This window comes from Sinocyclocheilus grahami, unplaced genomic scaffold (genome assembly GCF_001515645.1).
Source record: "Sinocyclocheilus grahami isolate Dianchi unplaced genomic scaffold, SAMN03320097.WGS_v1.1 scaffold241.1, whole genome shotgun sequence".
NCBI lineage: Eukaryota > Metazoa > Chordata > Actinopteri > Cypriniformes > Cyprinidae > Sinocyclocheilus > Sinocyclocheilus grahami.
The window spans coordinates 681975-701254 of NW_015505420.1; the positions used below are offsets into that span (position 1 = coordinate 681975).

General features: G+C 39.6%; 1 protein-coding gene across 1 annotated transcript in view; it reads left to right on the plus strand.

Annotated features, from left to right (window-relative positions):
- LOC107597950 (ATP-dependent RNA helicase DQX1) overlaps positions 1-14904 on the plus strand; it is a 16834-nt gene extending 1930 nt beyond the window's left edge. Inside the window, exons 2-12 of the mRNA XM_016289163.1 lie at positions 2649-3010; positions 3987-4239; positions 6187-6468; positions 6542-6641; positions 8424-8582; positions 9589-9780; positions 9868-9993; positions 10070-10260; positions 11566-11756; positions 12515-12567; positions 14097-14904. Coding sequence (XP_016144649.1) covers positions 2706-3010; positions 3987-4239; positions 6187-6468; positions 6542-6641; positions 8424-8582; positions 9589-9780; positions 9868-9993; positions 10070-10260; positions 11566-11756; positions 12515-12567; positions 14097-14224 — 1980 coding nt within the window. The 5' untranslated portion in view covers positions 2649-2705 and the 3' untranslated portion in view covers positions 14225-14904. The remainder of the gene's footprint in view (positions 1-2648; positions 3011-3986; positions 4240-6186; positions 6469-6541; positions 6642-8423; positions 8583-9588; positions 9781-9867; positions 9994-10069; positions 10261-11565; positions 11757-12514; positions 12568-14096) is intronic.
- Positions 14905-19280: the final 4376 nt, after the last annotated feature.

Genomic DNA, 19280 nt, shown 5'->3' on the forward strand with positions numbered 1-19280 from the left:
AGCAAAGGGTCTGAATATTTAGGACCATGTGATATTTCAGTTTTTCTTTTTTAATAAATCTGCAAAAATGTCAACAATTCTGTGTTTTTCTGTCAATATGGGGTGCTGTGTGTACATTAATGAGGAAAAAAAATTAACTTAAATGATTTTAGCAAATGGCTGCAATATAACAAAGAGTGAAAAATTTAAGAGGGTCTGAATACTTTCCGTACCCACTGTATATATACATATATTATAGACATGAAAAAAGGCTAAAAAAATTGTATAAAAATACCAAAACTAAAATAAAAACAGAAAACATAAAATATAATTTAATTCAAAATCTAAATAAAAATGGTTGTGTTTCTTTGATGGACTTACAGGAACCTCCTGAATCTCTCCTTCACTTTGCCTGTGTTTTGTTTGTGGTGTGTCACCTGATCAGTCCCTCCCAAACACACTTTTTAGAGTAACCAAATGCATCAGTGTTTAAACATCACAGGAAATGCTGACGAGTCTCTTTGTATCTTGTATCTTGCGTTGTAGCATTTTATCATAATTTAATTTACATTATCATTCTACTGCATGTCTTATCAGACACCGTCTGACTAACCCGACTCGGGAGACGCTCGCATATTGAGTAAGTGGCGGTTATGATAGTTTGAAGAGTGTGATGGTGACACATTTACGCAACACTGAGGGAAACAGGATAGTGTTGTGCATTGTAGTGTCCTTTACATAATGCAGTGAAGGCTGTATGTTGCAGTGCATTTGCTGGAAGCATGTGCTGGATTCCTGACGTGTAGAATTACTGAGAGCTTCAGCGGCTGTTCTTCACTGGCTTCATTCGCAAGAAAGAGTAGTTCAGCTGTTCCTTAGTCTAACAGGAATGGTATGTAAGCTTGTTTGCACAACAAGATATAAAATAATCAGGTAATTGTGACCTTTATCTCACAATAAAAAATACAAAATAAAATCAGAATTGTGAGGAAGAACGTCTTAATTGTGAGACATATACTCAAAATTGTCAGGGAAAAAAAACAATTGCATGAAAAACTCTTTTGTGAGAAAGAAGCTCAGAATTGTGTAAAAAGGCTCAATTGTGGGGAAAAGCTCAGAATTGTGAGAAAAAAAACTGAATTGAGACAAAACTGTATTATAAACTCTGAATTGTGAGATACAAACTCAGAATTGCGACAAAAAAACCCTCTGAATTGACCAAATTAGTTGCTTGGAACAAATCATTACTGTTTTACCCAGCTGAATGTCATTAATGAATAGATGTACATTATTATTATTATTATTAATGAACTAGGGATGCTCCGATCAGGATTTTTGCAGCCGATACTGAGTACCGATTTCTTGTCATGGTGATCGGCCGATACTGATGCCGATTCTGATGCTTCAAGCTTTATATAGACTCTGAATTGATCAAATTAGTTGCTTGGAACAAATCATTACTGTTTTACCCAGCTGAATGTCATTAATGAATAGATGTACATTATTATTATTATTATTATTAATGAACTAGGGATGCTCCGATCAGGATTTTTGCAGCCGATACTGAGTACCGATTTCTTGTCATGGTGATCGGCCGATACTGATGCCGATTCTGATGCTTCAAGCTTTATATAGACTGTTTCGTCGGGCGCACGCGCCTGGCCCGAAGTTAACTTCTGGTCTGTGTTTGTTTATCAGTCTGGCTATGGCACCAGCTACAAACGCAGTTAAACTTAAGGTGATGAATAGACTGAAGTTGGGCTCAGGTGGTTGTGCTGTGGGATGTGTTTCCCAAACATTTATTTATTTGTGGCGCTCACCACAATATCCAAACTGACCGATTTTCCAAAAGGCTTGGTTGAATAAAAATGAGCTTGTACTGTACATTTACAAATCAAAACGAGGTGCGGGTGTTTTTATATCACTGTATTTCTGAAGGAAGACTATCTTTAGAAAATTTTCGATGTCATTTTCATTTCATCTTGCATGTTATATGCCTGATAAAGCAGCGTTTGTGAGCTCAGCGCTGCTTTGTGTACAGCCGTTACTGGGGAAACCTCTGTTTTTGTTCCGTCCTCCACGCTGTGACAACTCACTAAAGACTATTTTTAACCAAGCAGTGTGGAGAGCCGCTTCAGAAACGTGCCGCGGCTGGCTGATAAACACAAGCACTGACTAGAGCGGCCGTGATCAGCTCCGGTGGCCGTGGAGCCGTAACGCGCCGCAGACGCGTGCAGTGAGGTGCAGATCAGCTCTAACGTCACTGAATCTGCCGTTAAAAATGAACCATCTATTCATCATATCATCATGCAAAACATACACGACAAACAGCACATTTTTTATTGTTTCTCGAAATGTCATCGCATTTCCACACCGGTGATTACATGACTGTGGCGCCAAATCATTTATGTCCCCACGCATCATGTATGTCATCACGCATTGACGGCATCAAACTGCGATCGGTTCCTGAGATCGGCCAAGTGTAGTGAGTACCGATCGAGTCATAAAATATGATTATCGGCTGATCGATCGGAGCATCCCTAGAATGAACTGTTTTATATTAATTGGCATGTTTGATCAATATTATTATATTGTAGTCCCTCCAACTCTTAAATATTTGGTTGCATGCATGATATCAAATGAAACTCTTATTGATTTCTTCTGCGCAGGTAGTTTTCATTTGCGGTGTTCCTCAGGGCTCTGTTAGTGGCCCGACCGCATTCAGCATGTCCTCCACGGCCGTCCCCAAACCTTCACCTACGCTCTCAGTCCTGGACAATCTCTCCATATCGTCTCTGCTGTCTGGAGACCTGGAGGAGGATGGCGAGATAGCAGACGAGGATCTGGGCGATCTGGAAGTGAACCCCTACGATGGGCTGCCGTATTCCTCACGCTACTATAGTCTGCTGGAGGAGCGGAAGCAGCTCCCCGTGTGGAGTCTGAAGCTCAGTCTGCTGGAGCACATGGAGTCGCACAGCATGATCGTCCTGAGTGCAGACGGAGGAACGGGGAAAAGCACGCAGGTCTTTATGTACATCACAAACACTCACTGCTTCATGCTCCTGATCTGTTGATAGTTCCCGGGTGTCACAGCATGTCCAGTTTCTCAAAACTGTAATGTAAAGTTCAACATTCTTTTGCAATGACCTCTAAATATGATAGTTACAGTATTTTACTTCAAAGCTACATTACTGAAGGCATTATTATCTAATTACTTTGTTAATGAAGATACACCTATCCAGGCCAACTATTAATGAACCTACAATTATTCAGTGAAAAGACCAGCTCTATGAACGGCATCTGTGTCATGCTGTTGAACACCACTGAAAAATAACTTGTCCCTCAGTCTGTAAAAGCAAAGAAATTGCCGTAATTAAGCGATAAAGCACATGAGGCCTGTAGTCACGGCTAAAGGTTGCTGTTAGGCACAACACAGCAGTGCAGTGACAGTTTTATTACTGTTATAACTCATTTACTACATTATAAAATATGAAGGATCGTGTGACACTGAAGACACGAGAAATGGCAGCTGAAAATTCACGTTTGCATCACAGAAATAAATTATATTTGAAAATATATTACAATAGAAAACAGTTATTTTAAATTGTAATGATAATTCACAATACTACTGTTTTTACTGTAATTTTGATTAAATAAATGCAGCCTTGGTGAGCAGAAGATACTTTTTTTTAGAAAGATTAAATCGTTACATCAGTAACACAGAAATTCATCAGTCTCGATCAGTAGGGCCACTGCTAAAAGGACACTTATTAATTTTAGGCAATTTACAGCTCAACTAATAAATTTGAGCTTTTTGTAGGAAAGAATTAGCAATCTATTCAACCCCTTAGCATTCCTGTAAAATTTGCCTAAAACACATAAAACGCCGTGGGTGGTACAGTGGAACGCTAACACCGTGTCCTAACTACATGCGACGCGACAAGATTCCAGTGACAAGCAATTTAGGTGTCCACACCAGACGCGACAGAATCAATCAAATATCACAGCCAATCAGAAGCTCTGTGGGCTGAGCTCAGGGTGGTGGTGCTCACCGCGCCCGCAGTTGCTCATACCTTCGCCAGCTTCCTGGGAGAGAGTGTTCCTCACCTCAGCGTTCCTTCGCAAACCAACACCACCGAAATACTGTACCGAGAGCTGCCGGCAGGACGTGACCTGGCCACAGCTTCCTGTCACATGATCCTGGACCTACACCGCAGGGGAGAGGAAGGAGACATACTGGTGTTCCTCCCTAGTGTGCAGGTATGAGTCTCATTTCACACTCGAGTCACGCCGCCTCTGAAGCGCATTGAGTCAGTAAGAGGATCTGATCCTTTATCTGCTGAGAGTCCTGCTTCTTATTGAGATTGTTCACACACTTCAACAATGAACTAACTCGCCCTCAGGTTACACAAAATAAAATGAGATTTTGCATGGAACACAAAAGATGATATTTAGCAATGCCAGGAAAGAGAAGGTAGATTTATAAAGTCAAGTTCCAAAAAGGACTAAAAAGAAGTTGTGGATGCAATGAGAAGTGTTTTGTAGGTTCAACACTTTGTCTGTATAGTATATATTTCTTCTTTAAGTTTTAACTTTATTATAGCTCTTTTAAATTTTTCCTCACTTGTTTGAGACTCATCCTGCTCTTTAATCTCTCTCATGTAAATAATGCAAAGCCACATGTGTCTATAGCAGAATCACTCGAGACTGACACACACAGAGGAAAGTCTTTATTTGTGGAAAGTAGCTGACTAATGTGTTGTTTCCCTGCACAGATCTCTTCAGTATAAACACACACACACACACACACACACCGCCTCCCCTTTTGTCAACAGCGTCACACCCTCATTCAGTCCTTTGAGCAAACTGACTTCATTCTGCTGGAAAAACTCAGTTTCACACCATCAGAAAGAGAGGGTGACTTAACAGAGATCATGTGTGTCTCTGAGAGTACAATACACCTCTGCTGTTCACTTTAAACAACTTGTTTAATGTAGATTTACTGTTGAAAACCTAATTTTACATCCTAATGCAAAATGTACTTTTGCATGCTGCGTTATCCACAAAATTAAACAATTACAGGGGACAAATGTTTGCTTTCAGATCCTCATATTTATGAAATAAACTGTACATATTTACTTAAATATTATTTAAATAAATAATTTATATTTAAATATACAGAAAATCCTGTAATTAATCAGCTCTCCAGTTGCTTTGAGTTTGTTTCAGGACTGTAGCTTCATTCATGAGGCACTGTTTTATATTTACCATATAGTATTTGTATGTGTGTATATGTACATGTATATGTGTATATATATATATATATATATATATATATATAAATAAAAGCTAATAAAGCTGTAATAAAGTATAAATATTAGATAAAAACTTCTGATGTATTGAACATTTGAAATGTTGCTTTGGCTACTAATGAAATAAAGTTTAAATACTAAAATGACTAAAATTGAAAAAAATTAATTGATAAATAAATATTTGATAAATAAAAAATATATTATAAAAATACAGAAATGACTAAAACTTAAAATAAAAACAGAACTATATATATATATATATATATGTGTGTGTTTTAGTACTTAAACTGTATTTCATTAGTAGCCAAAGCAACATTTCAAATGTTCAAATCATCAGTTTTGATCTATTATTTATATTTTATTTCAGCTTTAACAAATTTATTAAATTATTATTTTAAATGATTTATTCAATTATTAACAGCTTTATTTAAAAAATATTTTTAATAGTTACATTTTTAGTTAATGACAACACAGTCAGAAGGCAGTGCTATTTTAGTATCATTGAGATACTATTATAGTTTTTTTTGTTAATTTTTATTTTTCTATTTTCATTTTTAAAAAAGTGTTGTCTTTTTTTGTGTGTTTTGGTCATATTAGTGATTTTTTTTTATTGTATTTTTTATTGTTTTATTTTATTTAGTTTTAGTTATTTCAGTACTTCAACTTAAACTAAATGAAAATGAGATGTTGCCTTGTCAACTAGCTAAAATAAGTAAGTTTAAGGTTATTTATATTTTATTTGACTTCAGTTAATTCTTTTTTTAAAGTAATTAAGTAATGAATATTTATTTATCATATTACATTATATTTAAGTGAATATACAGAAAGCCCTGTTCTGCGCTCACCCAGCAGTGATGTGTGTTGATCAGGATGTCTGTTCTTTATGTTCTGTCAGGAGATTCAGGAGTGTCGCGTGGCACTAGAGAAGGAGTGTGTGTCTCTCAGCGCTCATCTGCTGTCTCTGCGCGTGATCGATCTGCACGCCAGCGTCGGAGGATCATCGCAGCAGCTTTACAACTCTGAGAGTCCTGAGGACAAGCAGCAGGACGAGCTGCCGGACACTGTAGAGTCTCCAGCCCAGAGACGCAGAGTCATCCTCACCGACGTCTTAGGAGAGGCTTCATTCTCTCTCAACAACATCCGATACGTCATCGACAGCGGCATCCAGCTGAAGACCGTGAGTCAGAGCTCAGCGTTTGTGTTCGTTCTGTTGTATGAGGCTCAGTGTTCATCCTGCTGTTCCTCCACAGATCTACAACCCACAGATCCGAGCAGATTCACAGCTTCAGCAGCCCATCAGCAAACAGCAGGCCGACACACGCGCCCGCAGGGTCAACAGCACACTGCCAAGTGCGTAAATCACCACCGTATAAGAGAATAATGGATAAGGAGGAAACCTTGATTAAGACTGCTGAAATTCTGAATGCAGTCACAATGAGTGAAATGGAAGCTTTCAAGCAGCAAAAGGATGCAAAAGCATCATAAAGTGGGCTTTACATGCCATCATGTGAGATGAGTCCTGTGGACTACTTTTATCGTCAACAAGTCCTATTCACTTTTATTGTAATGAAATGATGAACAGATTGAAGGTGATATGAATTTGTAAATCAGGCGGAGTAAATGTGTTTTGCATTAAAGGTGGGGTAAGTGATATTTCAAATCACCGAAACAAACACGCCCCTACCCCACAAGGGTCTCGCCCCTATTTTGATAGCTCCGCCCCACACATACGTACGCAACCCAGGCAACGATTATGGCGGAATCTGCTGTATTAAACATATTATATTACTTTTCGGACACACTTTGGGAGCTGACGCTTGAAACAGACAGTGGAGGAGGTTTAGACGCTCCAGGCTTATAGGGTGTGGAAATGGATGTGTCTTTATGACACATTCATGAAGCGAACATGACACACGAGCATATTCAAGCAAAAGCCAGCATATATTAGTTCTGTGAAACAAAGCAAAACCAGTGTTACTCACCTATCGAGAAGAAAGCAACCTCAGCGTCCGATCGCAGGCTTTCCACTCCTTGAGTTCTCTCCAGCGCTGGAAAGCTTATCCGAAATTTACACGGGTCCTACTTCTTGCCTTAAGCCTTCTTTTGTTCCGCAGACGTTTTCCTCTTTTGTTTTTTATCCACCATCTCTATCTTTAGACACGCCCCTTACTGCTGATTGGCTACAAGTTTGTTTTGGTACTCGGCCCGACTCAGTTTTCTAAAGCGTTTTTGAAAAAATACATACCCCACCTTTAATGCTTTTGGCAGATCCATTTTTGTGAAGCAACTTGCATTGCATTCAGTGTTTACATGTGATTAGTTCTGGGTTATTATAGTTAACTAAAACTAAAACCATTAAAAAAAATCATTACTACATAACTCGATGTACAGAAATATTTCAATCTAAAACTGATCAAAATTAACAAAGCTGTATATATATATTTATAAACAACGAAAACTACTTGAAAAGACAACAAAATTACTTTAACTAAAATTAACTTGAAAACAGAAAATATAAAAATAAAATCTAATTCAAAATATTAAAGTCCCCATGAAATCAAAATGACTTTTTTTTGGCTTTTAGTATGAATATTGTAGACTTAAGCTTATCTAAAAGCTAGTGTGCTCAGAATCAATGAGAAAATTCACATTTAGAACATATATAAGCATTCAAAACATCACCCAGCACTTCAGCTTATCATCAGATTTTCTGATGATGATTTTTATAAATTGACGCTAAAGCTGTGACTGAAATTGGTCACATATTCATAGATTTAGTATTTTCTGTGTGGTCAGTGGCACATAGTGCACTAAATAGGGGATAGAGAACAATTCAGACAGTGTAAATATACTTTCTATTGGGTTGAAAGAAGTCTGGTTTCACTTTGTGTCACATGAACGGGAAATTACGTCAACATATTGAACAACGCTGCTTGTTTCAAGGCACTTCAGTGGACCTTTAACAAAAATCTCAATAATACTAAAAAAAAGACGGTGATCAGTTCATGCATTCCCTGGGAATCAAAGCCATGACTTTTGCATTGCTCTGCGTTTTGAGGACAGCCTGTAAATGTTGTGATGGTAGTGTGTTTTGTTGTGATGGTAGTGTGTGTTTTTTACTGTCCACCGCAGGCGTGTGTTTTCGGCTGTACTCTCAGCTGTTGTATGAGGACGAGATGCCTGCATCTCGCGGTCCGGCGGTGACAGAAGCAAACCTCAGTCATCTGGTGCTGCTGCTCAAGCGGCTGGACATTGCAGACATGGGCCAGTGCAAGTTCCTGGACCGGCCAGGTCAGTTCAGCCTGTCGAGCTTGAAAAACCTGCATACTTCAAGACTGAAGCTCGTCGCTTTTGACGACTGGTCCGATGAAATAAGCTTTTCTTTTTATATTTGCATTTTAGTTTGAGTTTTAGTAATTTTGCTATGTGCTCTTGTCACCTTTATTACCTTTTTTAAAAATGTGTTTAGATTTCAGTTTTAGTTTGACATTTTAGTACTTTTTAATGATATTTTATTTCATTAGAAGCCAAGGCAACATTTCTAATTTTCATCATTAAAGTTTTTAAAGTTGACATATAATATTTATATTGTATTTGATATTATTTCACCTTTATTTCAGTTAACGAAAAGCAAGTTTTAATTTTAGTTGTTCCTGTTTCTGTGTGCGAGGGTTTATTCCAGTACTATAGCTTAATTTGGAAGGCTGTGCTATGTACCATTATAGTATTTGTTAACATTTTAAATTAGTTTCAGTTTTCATTTTAATCTTAAATTTCAGTTTAGGTTTTAGGCATTTTATGTTCTTTTGTATTTTTTATTTATTTTTTTGTCAGTTTTAGTTTTGAATATTTCCATTTATGTTTAATTTATTTTTTATTTTAGCTTTAGTAATTTTAGTAGTTAAATTAATTTTATTTTAGTTAACTGCCAAGACAACATTTCCAATTTTCATTAATAAAGTTTTTTTTGTATTTCAACTTTTGTCTCAATTATTGAAAAATATTTGACTGGTTTTAGGATCTTGTAGTTACGTAGTGTGCGCACAAACACAATGAAAGCAGGTGATTGTGTGTCGGGTGGTGATCTTCAGTCTTATGGTGTGTGCCTGGCTTTAGATGAACTGCCAGATCCAAGTTCTTACAATAGAGGCTTTTATTACATCAAACATAACCAGAAAAATCCTGTTGCACCATAATTTCTGTAAACTGCCCTAAACCAGCCGGTCGGATTAGAGCGTGTGATTTTGAGAAGCTCTTGCATGTGTTTGTTTGCTCATGTGCGTGTGCGTGTGTGTAGCTCCAGAGGCACTGATGCAGGCACTGGAGGATCTGGATTATCTGGCGGCTCTCGATGACGACGGGAATCTGTCAGAGGTGGGAATCATCATGTCTGAACTTCCTCTGGAGCCGCCATTAGCCAAAGCTTTGATTGCGTCCTGTGAGTTTGACTGCGTGAATGAGCTGCTGACCATCGCTGCCATGCTGACCGGTACGGCACTTGCATACGTATCAGTGTCTGTGATCATAGTCATTTACATACGCACACATCTTCAGTAAGCGTGTGTTTGACTTGCAGCTCTGCCGTGCTTCATAACACCACCAGCTAATAAAGAGGAGGCGGCAGCGACGCACAGACGACCCCTGCTGCATCCAGACGGAGATCACATGACCCTCATCAACGTCTATAATGCTTATCTGCAGCGTGAGTGACCGCATCATACTGACTGACGCATCTCATGTCTATCATTATAAATACTGATGTGTGTGTGTGTCCTCAGATAATGAAGACGAGGTCTGGTGCAGGACAAACTTCTTGAATGCCTCTGCTTTACGATTGGCTGTGGTGATCAGGGCGGAGCTACTGGAGGTGATGCAGCGAATCGAGTTGCCTGTCTCTCCTCCCGCTTTCGGTTGCCAGGACAACAGCACCAATATTAAGAGAGCTTTGATATCAGGCTTCTTCCTGAAGGTAAACGCACACTATAAACTAAACCACAGAGCTCTAGAATGCTGCATTCTGATTGGCTGACAGATGTTCCTGGTGCTGGAGAGACACTGATACAATCGTGCACACCCAAACTATTTATTTCTTATTCGTCTTAAATTACCATAATATTAGTGGTCGACCGATATTGGTTTTTTGACAGCCGATGCCGATATCTTAGAAAGCCGGGTGACCGATGGCCGATATAAAGCCGATATTATTTTTTCTTTTATTTAATATTTAAGAAATTTGAAATCATCTAAAAATGGATTTTAAAAAAAAGCTTATACATTAAATGACAAAGTATTTTTCACAAATCAACAAATATTTAATAAAAATATAATTAAAAAGGAAGTAAACACTGTAACCAACAGGGTATTCTGGGAAGTTTTCAGTATTCTGGGAAGTTTGTGCGTGTTGGGAATCACATTTTTTCAAATAAAGCCAAGGTTACACTCATTTTACATACAGCACACAGTGAAAATGACATGAATATGACCGTGGGCAAATGCATAAAGCGCAGCATAATTCGAAATCAAGAGTTTAAAGTTAGTCCTCAATGAAGCTGAACTCTCCTGTCGGCATTCAATTCATACGGACCGACCGTCACGCAGAGCACACGTCATGCAGGATACAAATGCACACTTCATAAGATCTCACAGCTGGATTCGACTAAGTTTGTTCATTAGTCATTCAAAGATTTGTTTAAATGATGTAAATGCGTATTTGCTGAATGCTGACGGCAAATGATAAAGTATTATAATGTTTGCCTTTCTATTACTAACAATATAAAAGCAATTGTAATAATAATTTTTGTATACATTGTAATTCCTTTGTTTAACAGTTCTTTCTGATTTTTAGGCAGACTTCTGTCTGTGGACAGAATTGTTAAACTACGACAGCGAACAAGAGGGAGAATGTGAGCACTGTGTGTTCAGGTGCTGCTGCTGTCAGCTCCGTCAAAATAAAAGTCTGGCGCGTTGTCAAAATAAAAGTCCCGCCACAAACGCATTGGCCAAACAGAAAAACGTATTGGCCGATGCCGATATTTGAAAAATGCCAAATATCGGCCGATATATCGGCCTTGGCGATGTATCGGTCGACCACTACATAATATATTCAATTTGCATTGCTATGAAAATCATTCATCATTCTCTGTGTTTAGTCTCAGTGTTCAGGTTGAGGGCCTGATAGCGCCTGTAGGGTTTATTCTGCCGTCATGACTGGACATGATGTGTTTTAACTGCTAAATCGGAGCAGTCATTGGTTTCCCGTGTGTCTGATCATTAGGTTGCTCATGATGTTGACGGCTCAGGGAACTATCTGCTGCTCACGCACCGGCACGTGGCTCACCTCCACCCCTTCTCATCGTACCACTGCCGCCGACCGCAGCCCAACCCGCCCAGCTGGGTGCTTTACCACGACTTCACCATCTCACACGACAACTGCATCTGCATCATATCTGAGATTCACCCACAAATGTGAGTACCGATCTCCAGATCTCCAGTCACTGAAACTTCAGTCTTGGTGATGTGACATCAGATCCTTGGTGATTCATAAAATGCAAGTCAATGAGAGTATGAGAGTCCCGTCACTTTAAGAGTCAAAAAAAGCATATCAGGCAACACAATATTAATACACATGGCTCCTAACGATATATTGAGGTCTTATGAAGCAAAACCATCAGTCTGTGCAAGAAAATGAACATTTACAACATTATTACCTGTAATCCAGATCCTCAGGCAGACAGGGAAATCCGATGCTTTTCTGCAAACTGGTTCAGTCCGATTTGGTGAACTGGTTCAAGTAGTTCACTAAAAAGAACCGGTTCGAAAGAATGATTTGTTCAGACATTACTCTGGACCGTTTGCCTGAGGCTCTGGATTACAGGTAATAATGTTGTAAATAATGTTCAGTTTCTTGCACAGACTGATTGTTTTGCTTCATGAGACATCAATATATTGTCAGGAGCCATGGGTATTAATTTTGTGTTGACCGATATGCTTTTTTTTGACTCTGGTAGCCATTGATTTGCATTTTATGAATCACCAAGAACCACGGTTTTTAGCTAAAAAAAACTTTTTTTACTGTTCTACTGAATAAAAAACCTAACTGCTTCTTGGATGAGAACATTAACAGTAATTTTTCATTTTTGGGTGAACAATCCCTTTAAAGCCATGTAATTTCTTTTGGTTGAAGGCAGTTAATTCAGCAGTGATGTCACGTGTGTGTGTTGTAGGTTGGTGGAGCTGGCGCCTCAGTACTATCTAGGGAACCTTCCAGCCAGTGAAGGCCGAGCCTTTCTATTACTAACAATATAAAAGCAATTGTAATAATAATTTTTGTATACATTGTAATTCCTTTGTTTAACAGTTCTTTCTGATTTTTAGGCAGACTTCTGTCTGTGGACAGAATTGTTAAACTACGACAGCGAACAAGAGGGAGAATGTGAGCACTGTGTGTTCAGGTGCTGCTGCTGTCAGCTCCGTCAAAATAAAAGTCTGGCGCGTTGTCAAAATAAAAGTCCCGCCACAAACGCATTGGCCAAACAGAAAAACGTATTGGCCGATGCCGATATTTGAAAAATGCCAAATATCGGCCGATATATCGGCCTTGGCGATGTATCGGTCGACCACTACATAATATATTCAATTTGCATTGCTATGAAAATCATTCATCATTCTCTGTGTTTAGTCTCAGTGTTCAGGTTGAGGTCCTGATAGCGCCTGTAGGGTTTATTCTGCCGTCATGACTGGACATGATGTGTTTTAACTGCTAAATCGGAGCAGTCATTGGTTTCCCGTGTGTCTGATCATTAGGTTGCTCATGATGTTGACGGCTCAGGGAACTATCTGCTGCTCACGCACCGGCACGTGGCTCACCTCCACCCCTTCTCATCGTACCACTGCCGCCGACCGCAGCCCAACCCGCCCAGCTGGGTGCTTTACCACGACTTCACCATCTCACACGACAACTGCATCTGCATCATATCTGAGATTCACCCACAAATGTGAGTACCGATCTCCAGTCAAATCCCTACTGAAACTTCAGTCTTGGTGATGTGACATCAGATCCTTGGTGATTCATAAAATGCAAGTCAATGAGAGTCAACTTAAACCGTCACTTTAAGAGTCAAAAAAAGCATATCAGGCAACACAATATTAATACACATGGCTCCTAACGATATATTGAGGTCTTATGAAGCAAAACCATCAGTCTGTGCAAGAAAATGAACATTTACAACATTATTACCTGTAATCCAGATCCTCAGGCAGACAGGGAAATCCGATGCTTTTCTGCAAACTGGTTCAGTCCGATTTGGTGAACTGGTTCAAGTAGTTCACTAAAAAGAACCGGTTCGAAAGAATGATTTGTTCAGACATTACTCTGGACCGTTTGCCTGAGGCTCTGGATTACAGGTAATAATGTTGTAAATAATGTTCAGTTTCTTGCACAGACTGATTGTTTTGCTTCATGAGACATCAATATATTGTCAGGAGCCATGGGTATTAATTTTGTGTTGACCGATATGCTTTTTTTTGACTCTGGTAGCCATTGATTTGCATTTTATGAATCACCAAGAACCACGGTTTTTAGCTAAAAAAAACTTTTTTTACTGTTCTACTGAATAAAAAACCTAACTGCTTCTTGGATGAGAACATTAACAGTAATTTTTCATTTTTGGGTGAACAATCCCTTTAAAGCCATGTAATTTCTTTTGGTTGAAGGCAGTTAATTCAGCAGTGATGTCACGTGTGTGTGTTGTAGGTTGGTGGAGCTGGCGCCTCAGTACTATCTAGGGAACCTTCCAGCCAGTGAAGGCCGAGATCTGCTGATGGGCCTCAGACAGAGTTTATTTCCTCCAGATGAGCAGGACACAAACCCTCAGGACCAAAGCCATGAAGAAGTGGGTGGTCAGTACAGCGCAGAGACATGCAGCGTACAGTAGCTGAAACACTCACTGCACACAAACTCAAACCAGCAGCAGCGGTGGTGCAGTAAACACCTCCAGACGACTGTGATCTCTCTTCAGCAGCCTCAATCAATCTCACCTGAGATATCATCAAGCTCAGATTTACTATTTCCGTAACTGACTTGCTATGAAAGATATATTTATATATTTTTAATAGTAAATAAAGACTTCTTTCTGGATGAAGTAAGGGAACGGAGTCCAGCAAACGCACTCTCAGCCTCCTGCAGCCGATCAGATGAAGCTCAAATCACATCCACTCACATGATGAAGACTCTAGTCACATAAGTAATAAATAGTAGTCTGTTGTTAGACAATCTCTCTTGTAGAATAAATGAATCACGGCTGTCTGTGAACAGCATGGAAGCTTACTTCTGCCAGGAAATAAAAATATAAAAAAGGTAATTGTGAAAAAGTCAGAATTGTGAGATGTAAACAGAATGCAGAGATAAAAGTCAAAACTGCGAGATGTAAATGTAAAATTCTCACAATTGCAAAATATATAAATTCTTAAATTTTAAATTCTCACAATTGCAAAATATAAACGTTGCAATTTTAAGAAAAAAGTGAGATAGTGAGATATTGTGAGTAGGCATGGGCTGGTATGAGATTTTGACGGTATGATAACCTTAATAAGCAAAAATATCACGGTTTCTCGGTATTGTTGTTACATCTTTAAAATGTGTTATTTGTAAATGTCTGGGTAAAAAATAAAAATAACAATTGCGAGATGTAAACTCAGAATTCAGAGAAAAACAAATCTGAATTGTGAGATGCAAATCTGGAATCAGTCAGTGACTGAAATAAGCTTCCATTCTACAGCAGTATCAGCAGAAACATTTCCTTTCGCATAATTCAGCACCTGAAGCATTTACCAGACATGTTCGGGCAGGGTGTGATTGTGTTTGCTCACACTCCTGCATCCTGTAAAGACTGAATGACATTTAACATTCTCGTCCAGAAGCTCTTCTCTTTTATATTTGTGTTGTGCTCTTATAAACAATTGCATTTCTTCTCGTTTCATTTTGCCATCTTCATTTCGCAGTTCCCATTCACAGCGATTATTTTCTATTTTGTGTATTTGTCTGCATGCAGACTTTCTCCTCCTTTTAAATTGTCACTCAATTGGCGCTTTTCCACTGCGTGGTATGCCTCGGCTCGGCACGTGGCGGCTCAGTACGGTACGGCACGGTTTGCGCTTTAGAGTGGGCGGGATTATTCACATGTCGTTTATAGTTGCGCCGCCTCTACTGCCGCGACTCCTGAAAAATGTATTCATTCCACGTCGCCCCATCAAGCTCTCGCTGGATCCGCTCCTCTGCTATCAACGAGAGGAACGTCTGTACTTCCTCAACAGAGAACGAAACAGACACTTTTTGGTCGTTAAAAAAGGTGCGCTTGTTCAAAACTTTTGCGTTCGATCCTTCGCTGGCTGTGCTGATTTAAATCTAGCTGTTCTGTTGTGTTTGTGTCGCAAGTTCAGTGACGCAGGTAGTGACGATTCTCTCCGGCCAATCCGTGATCAGCAGAGTTTACACGTCACGTTTTGGTAACGGTACGGTTCACTTGTGGCGCTTTTCCACTGCGTGGTACGACTCCGCTCGGTACGGCTCAGTACGGTACGGCACGGCACGGTTTGGCTCGGTTTGCGTTTCCACTGCAGTTTAGTATCGCTTTAGAGTGGGCGGGATTATTCACATGTCGTTATAGTTGCGCCGCCTCTACTGCCGCGACTCCTAAAAAACGTTTTCATTCCGCGTCGCCCCATCAAGCTCTCGCTGGATCCGCTCCTCTGCTATCAACGAGAGGAACGTCTGTTCTTCCACAACAGGGGGAACGGCCACTTTTTGGTTGTTAAAAAAGGTGCGCTCGCTCAAAACAGTTGCGTTCGATCCTTCACTGGCTGTGCTGATTTAAAGTGGAAAAGCGCCAAATAACTGACATCCTCACTACGACATGCACTACACATTATCGGCTTCAGCTCGTTCACACAGACGATGTAACTAGAGTCTGACACTGGGTTATGTGTTTACAATAAGGTTTTCCTGCATCGAAGCACAACAGTGTGAGCTTAAGAGTCTTGAAGCCTGTTCACACTTAGAACCTTAACCTGACTATATTAGCCTCCACACCAGCACGATAACGCTGTTTATTCTAAGCACGACTGCAGTTCTCAGAACTCTGGCTAACTTTCTGCCAAGGCTATGAACAAACGTTCTTCCAATAATTTTAATCAAATGTTTGTTCGAAGTTAGCTGGCCTGTCATAATATTCTCAAAACGTTAATAATAAACATTTATACAGCGTTCACAGAACTTTTTTTTTCCTGAAACGCTGTCGTCAGACGTTCATCTCATGTATTTTAAATGTTACTACTTGTTTCAGAAAGCAATCAAAAGTAACATTCCAATTATGTTTGCAAAATGATCAAATGTAATGTTCACATAACCATTTAAAAAATACTGGATGTTTTGAATGTTCAGAGAACATTCAGAAATAACATTTTCATAACTTAATGGGAATGTTATCAAAACCTTCTTAGAAGATTTTTGTTAGCTAGGTTAGGGATTGAGTCATTGAATTAATGTTCTGGACGTTTCCTTTGTTCCAACACTGGAGTTTTGTTTTTGTCGTTTGGACAAACAAACTTTCATCATAGTTCTTGATTCGTCTATACTGTGACACTGAGCACGAGTGGAGCTGATGTCTGGTCGTCATTGATCAACACTGTGGATGTTCAGGGTTCAGTTTGTGTGAATACTCTGATTGTGTTTTGTGGTTTTAGAGCTCGTCTGTTTACTCCTTGTAGTTTGTTTTTGTATTTTTCTAAATGCACCATCTCTCTCTATTTTGTGTGTCAACTCTTGAGTGTACAAATGTGATTTTAATACAGTGGAACACTAATTAAAAGTTGTGGAGCTTTTGATTCGCAGTTTCTGTCGAATTTATGCAGATCTGCTGATACTTGAACATTGGGAATGACATATTACTGGGACGTCTGGTTTACCTGGCTCTAAAATGACGACATCACCAAATGAAAAACTTTATTCAAGCCTTCAAAAGAAGAATCTCTGAGGGCCGTTTACACGACAACGGTTTTAGCCAAAAATGGGAAACTTTTTATGCATTTTGCCTGTTCGTTTACACTATAACAGCGTTTTGGGGACTGAAAACACATATTTTTGAAAACGCCACCGTTATCGTTTCCGTGTAAACACCCAATACGGGAATCTTTGAAAACGGCGACGTCATGCGCGTGCGTAGTACGTGTTAGGTATGTAGACATGCGCCGTACGTGTCGATTTTAAAGGCAAGCACAAACAAACATACACAACAATGGCGGAGTACATGGTACTGTTGTTGCGGTTTAAGGGTTTGCTAACGCTTCTTCGGCAAAGTGTGGATTTACTTCACCAATATTACAACCAACAGCAGAGATGCATCATATACACAAGGCAACAGGTACGGTTTACTAACAAGGTGACAGCGCCAACTACTGGCCTGGCATACATAATACAGCGTTTTTGGCCGTTTTCGCGGATATGTGGAAATGCGAATCGTTTTGAAAACGTCGTGTATATGTGAAACTTTTTAAAAACGCAAGGGAAAAACTTTTCCGTTTTTGACTACATTGTTATCGTGTAAACGTAGCCTAAAGCCCTATTCGCACGGGATTAGTATTATCTGGTGACCTCCAGTCATTTGTAATAATTGCGAAGATTGTCTGTGATCTTAATCCCGTGCGAATCGGCCGTGTCTGTAATTTGTAAAGTAAAAATTCCTCCGCAAATGACCTACCATATTTCGCCGAACACCCAGGTCCTATGATAATATTAGTCCCGTGCGAATCGGCATCTCTGTGATTCGGCCAGTATTTGGCGGGTCGCATATAATTTTTCGAGGTTTTTGTTTGCTGGGCGCCTTTTTATCCATCTTTCACGAAGAATGGAGCTGCGTTGGAGTGTTTGATAGTATTCTGGGTGCTGTCATATCGCTACACCATACAATTTGCAGAAAGAGAAAGCTGAAAAGGTTTTGAGGTTAATGCATTACAAATAAATCAAGCACAAAGCTTGAGATATTATTTTAACCTGGTGAAATATAAATGACACAGCGCACGAAACTATATTAGTTTCTTTTTTTTTTTTTTTTATCCTTCAAAGCCTTGACATCCGGGTATCCGGGAGATAAGTCAGTAAATTCGAGTAAAATCACAGGCTTCGCTTATCCTGTGCTAATGCACCACACAAAATTCAGATGTGGGGTGGGGGGGGGGATTTCAAAATCACACAAGATCCCCAGATAATACTAATCCCATGCGAATAGGGCTTAAGACAAAATAGGCTACGTTCACACTGTCAATTTTTGCGATTGACAACCGCATTTTCTTTACAGGTGTGAGTCTCGAAATGTCACGTTCACACAGCAGCTTGCAGTTGTGTTTAGATTACTGTCTGTATGAACGTGCAACGGGAGTCAAGCCCGTATTCCTTACCAGTAACCATAGCGACAGTGACCAAAGTAAAATCAAAGATGGCGACGGGCATAAAACTGAAAGTCTTATCACTTTCTGACACGACAAGAGTCCAAATGAGCCACGAGTTCATCCGTCAAATCTTCATTAACTGACAGCAGCTTTTAAATTTGGGCAGAGAGCGGTGTATTTGAGTCGTGCACAGAACACAATACTGACGGGATCTAAAAGTTTCAGGTGACAGAAACGCAGCTCATTTCTCCGTCACTGTAAGTTACCGAAAACACACATGAAAACAAGTAACACACTGTAAACACGCGTTTGTGAGGCAGAGCGGCTCTCTCTTGCACTGTATGACGTGACAGACAACTAGTTGTACAGTCCTGTTCCGTTCACACAGCGCGTGTGTTCCGAGAATGCGGTTGTGAGTCCTGAAAATGTACAGGTGTGAGTTCAGTTACAGAATGCGGTTGTCACACCCGTAAATAACGGTAATAACCGAATTAATAACCGAACTGTGTGTGAACGTAACTGTATTAAGGACTCAAATACAGGACTGAC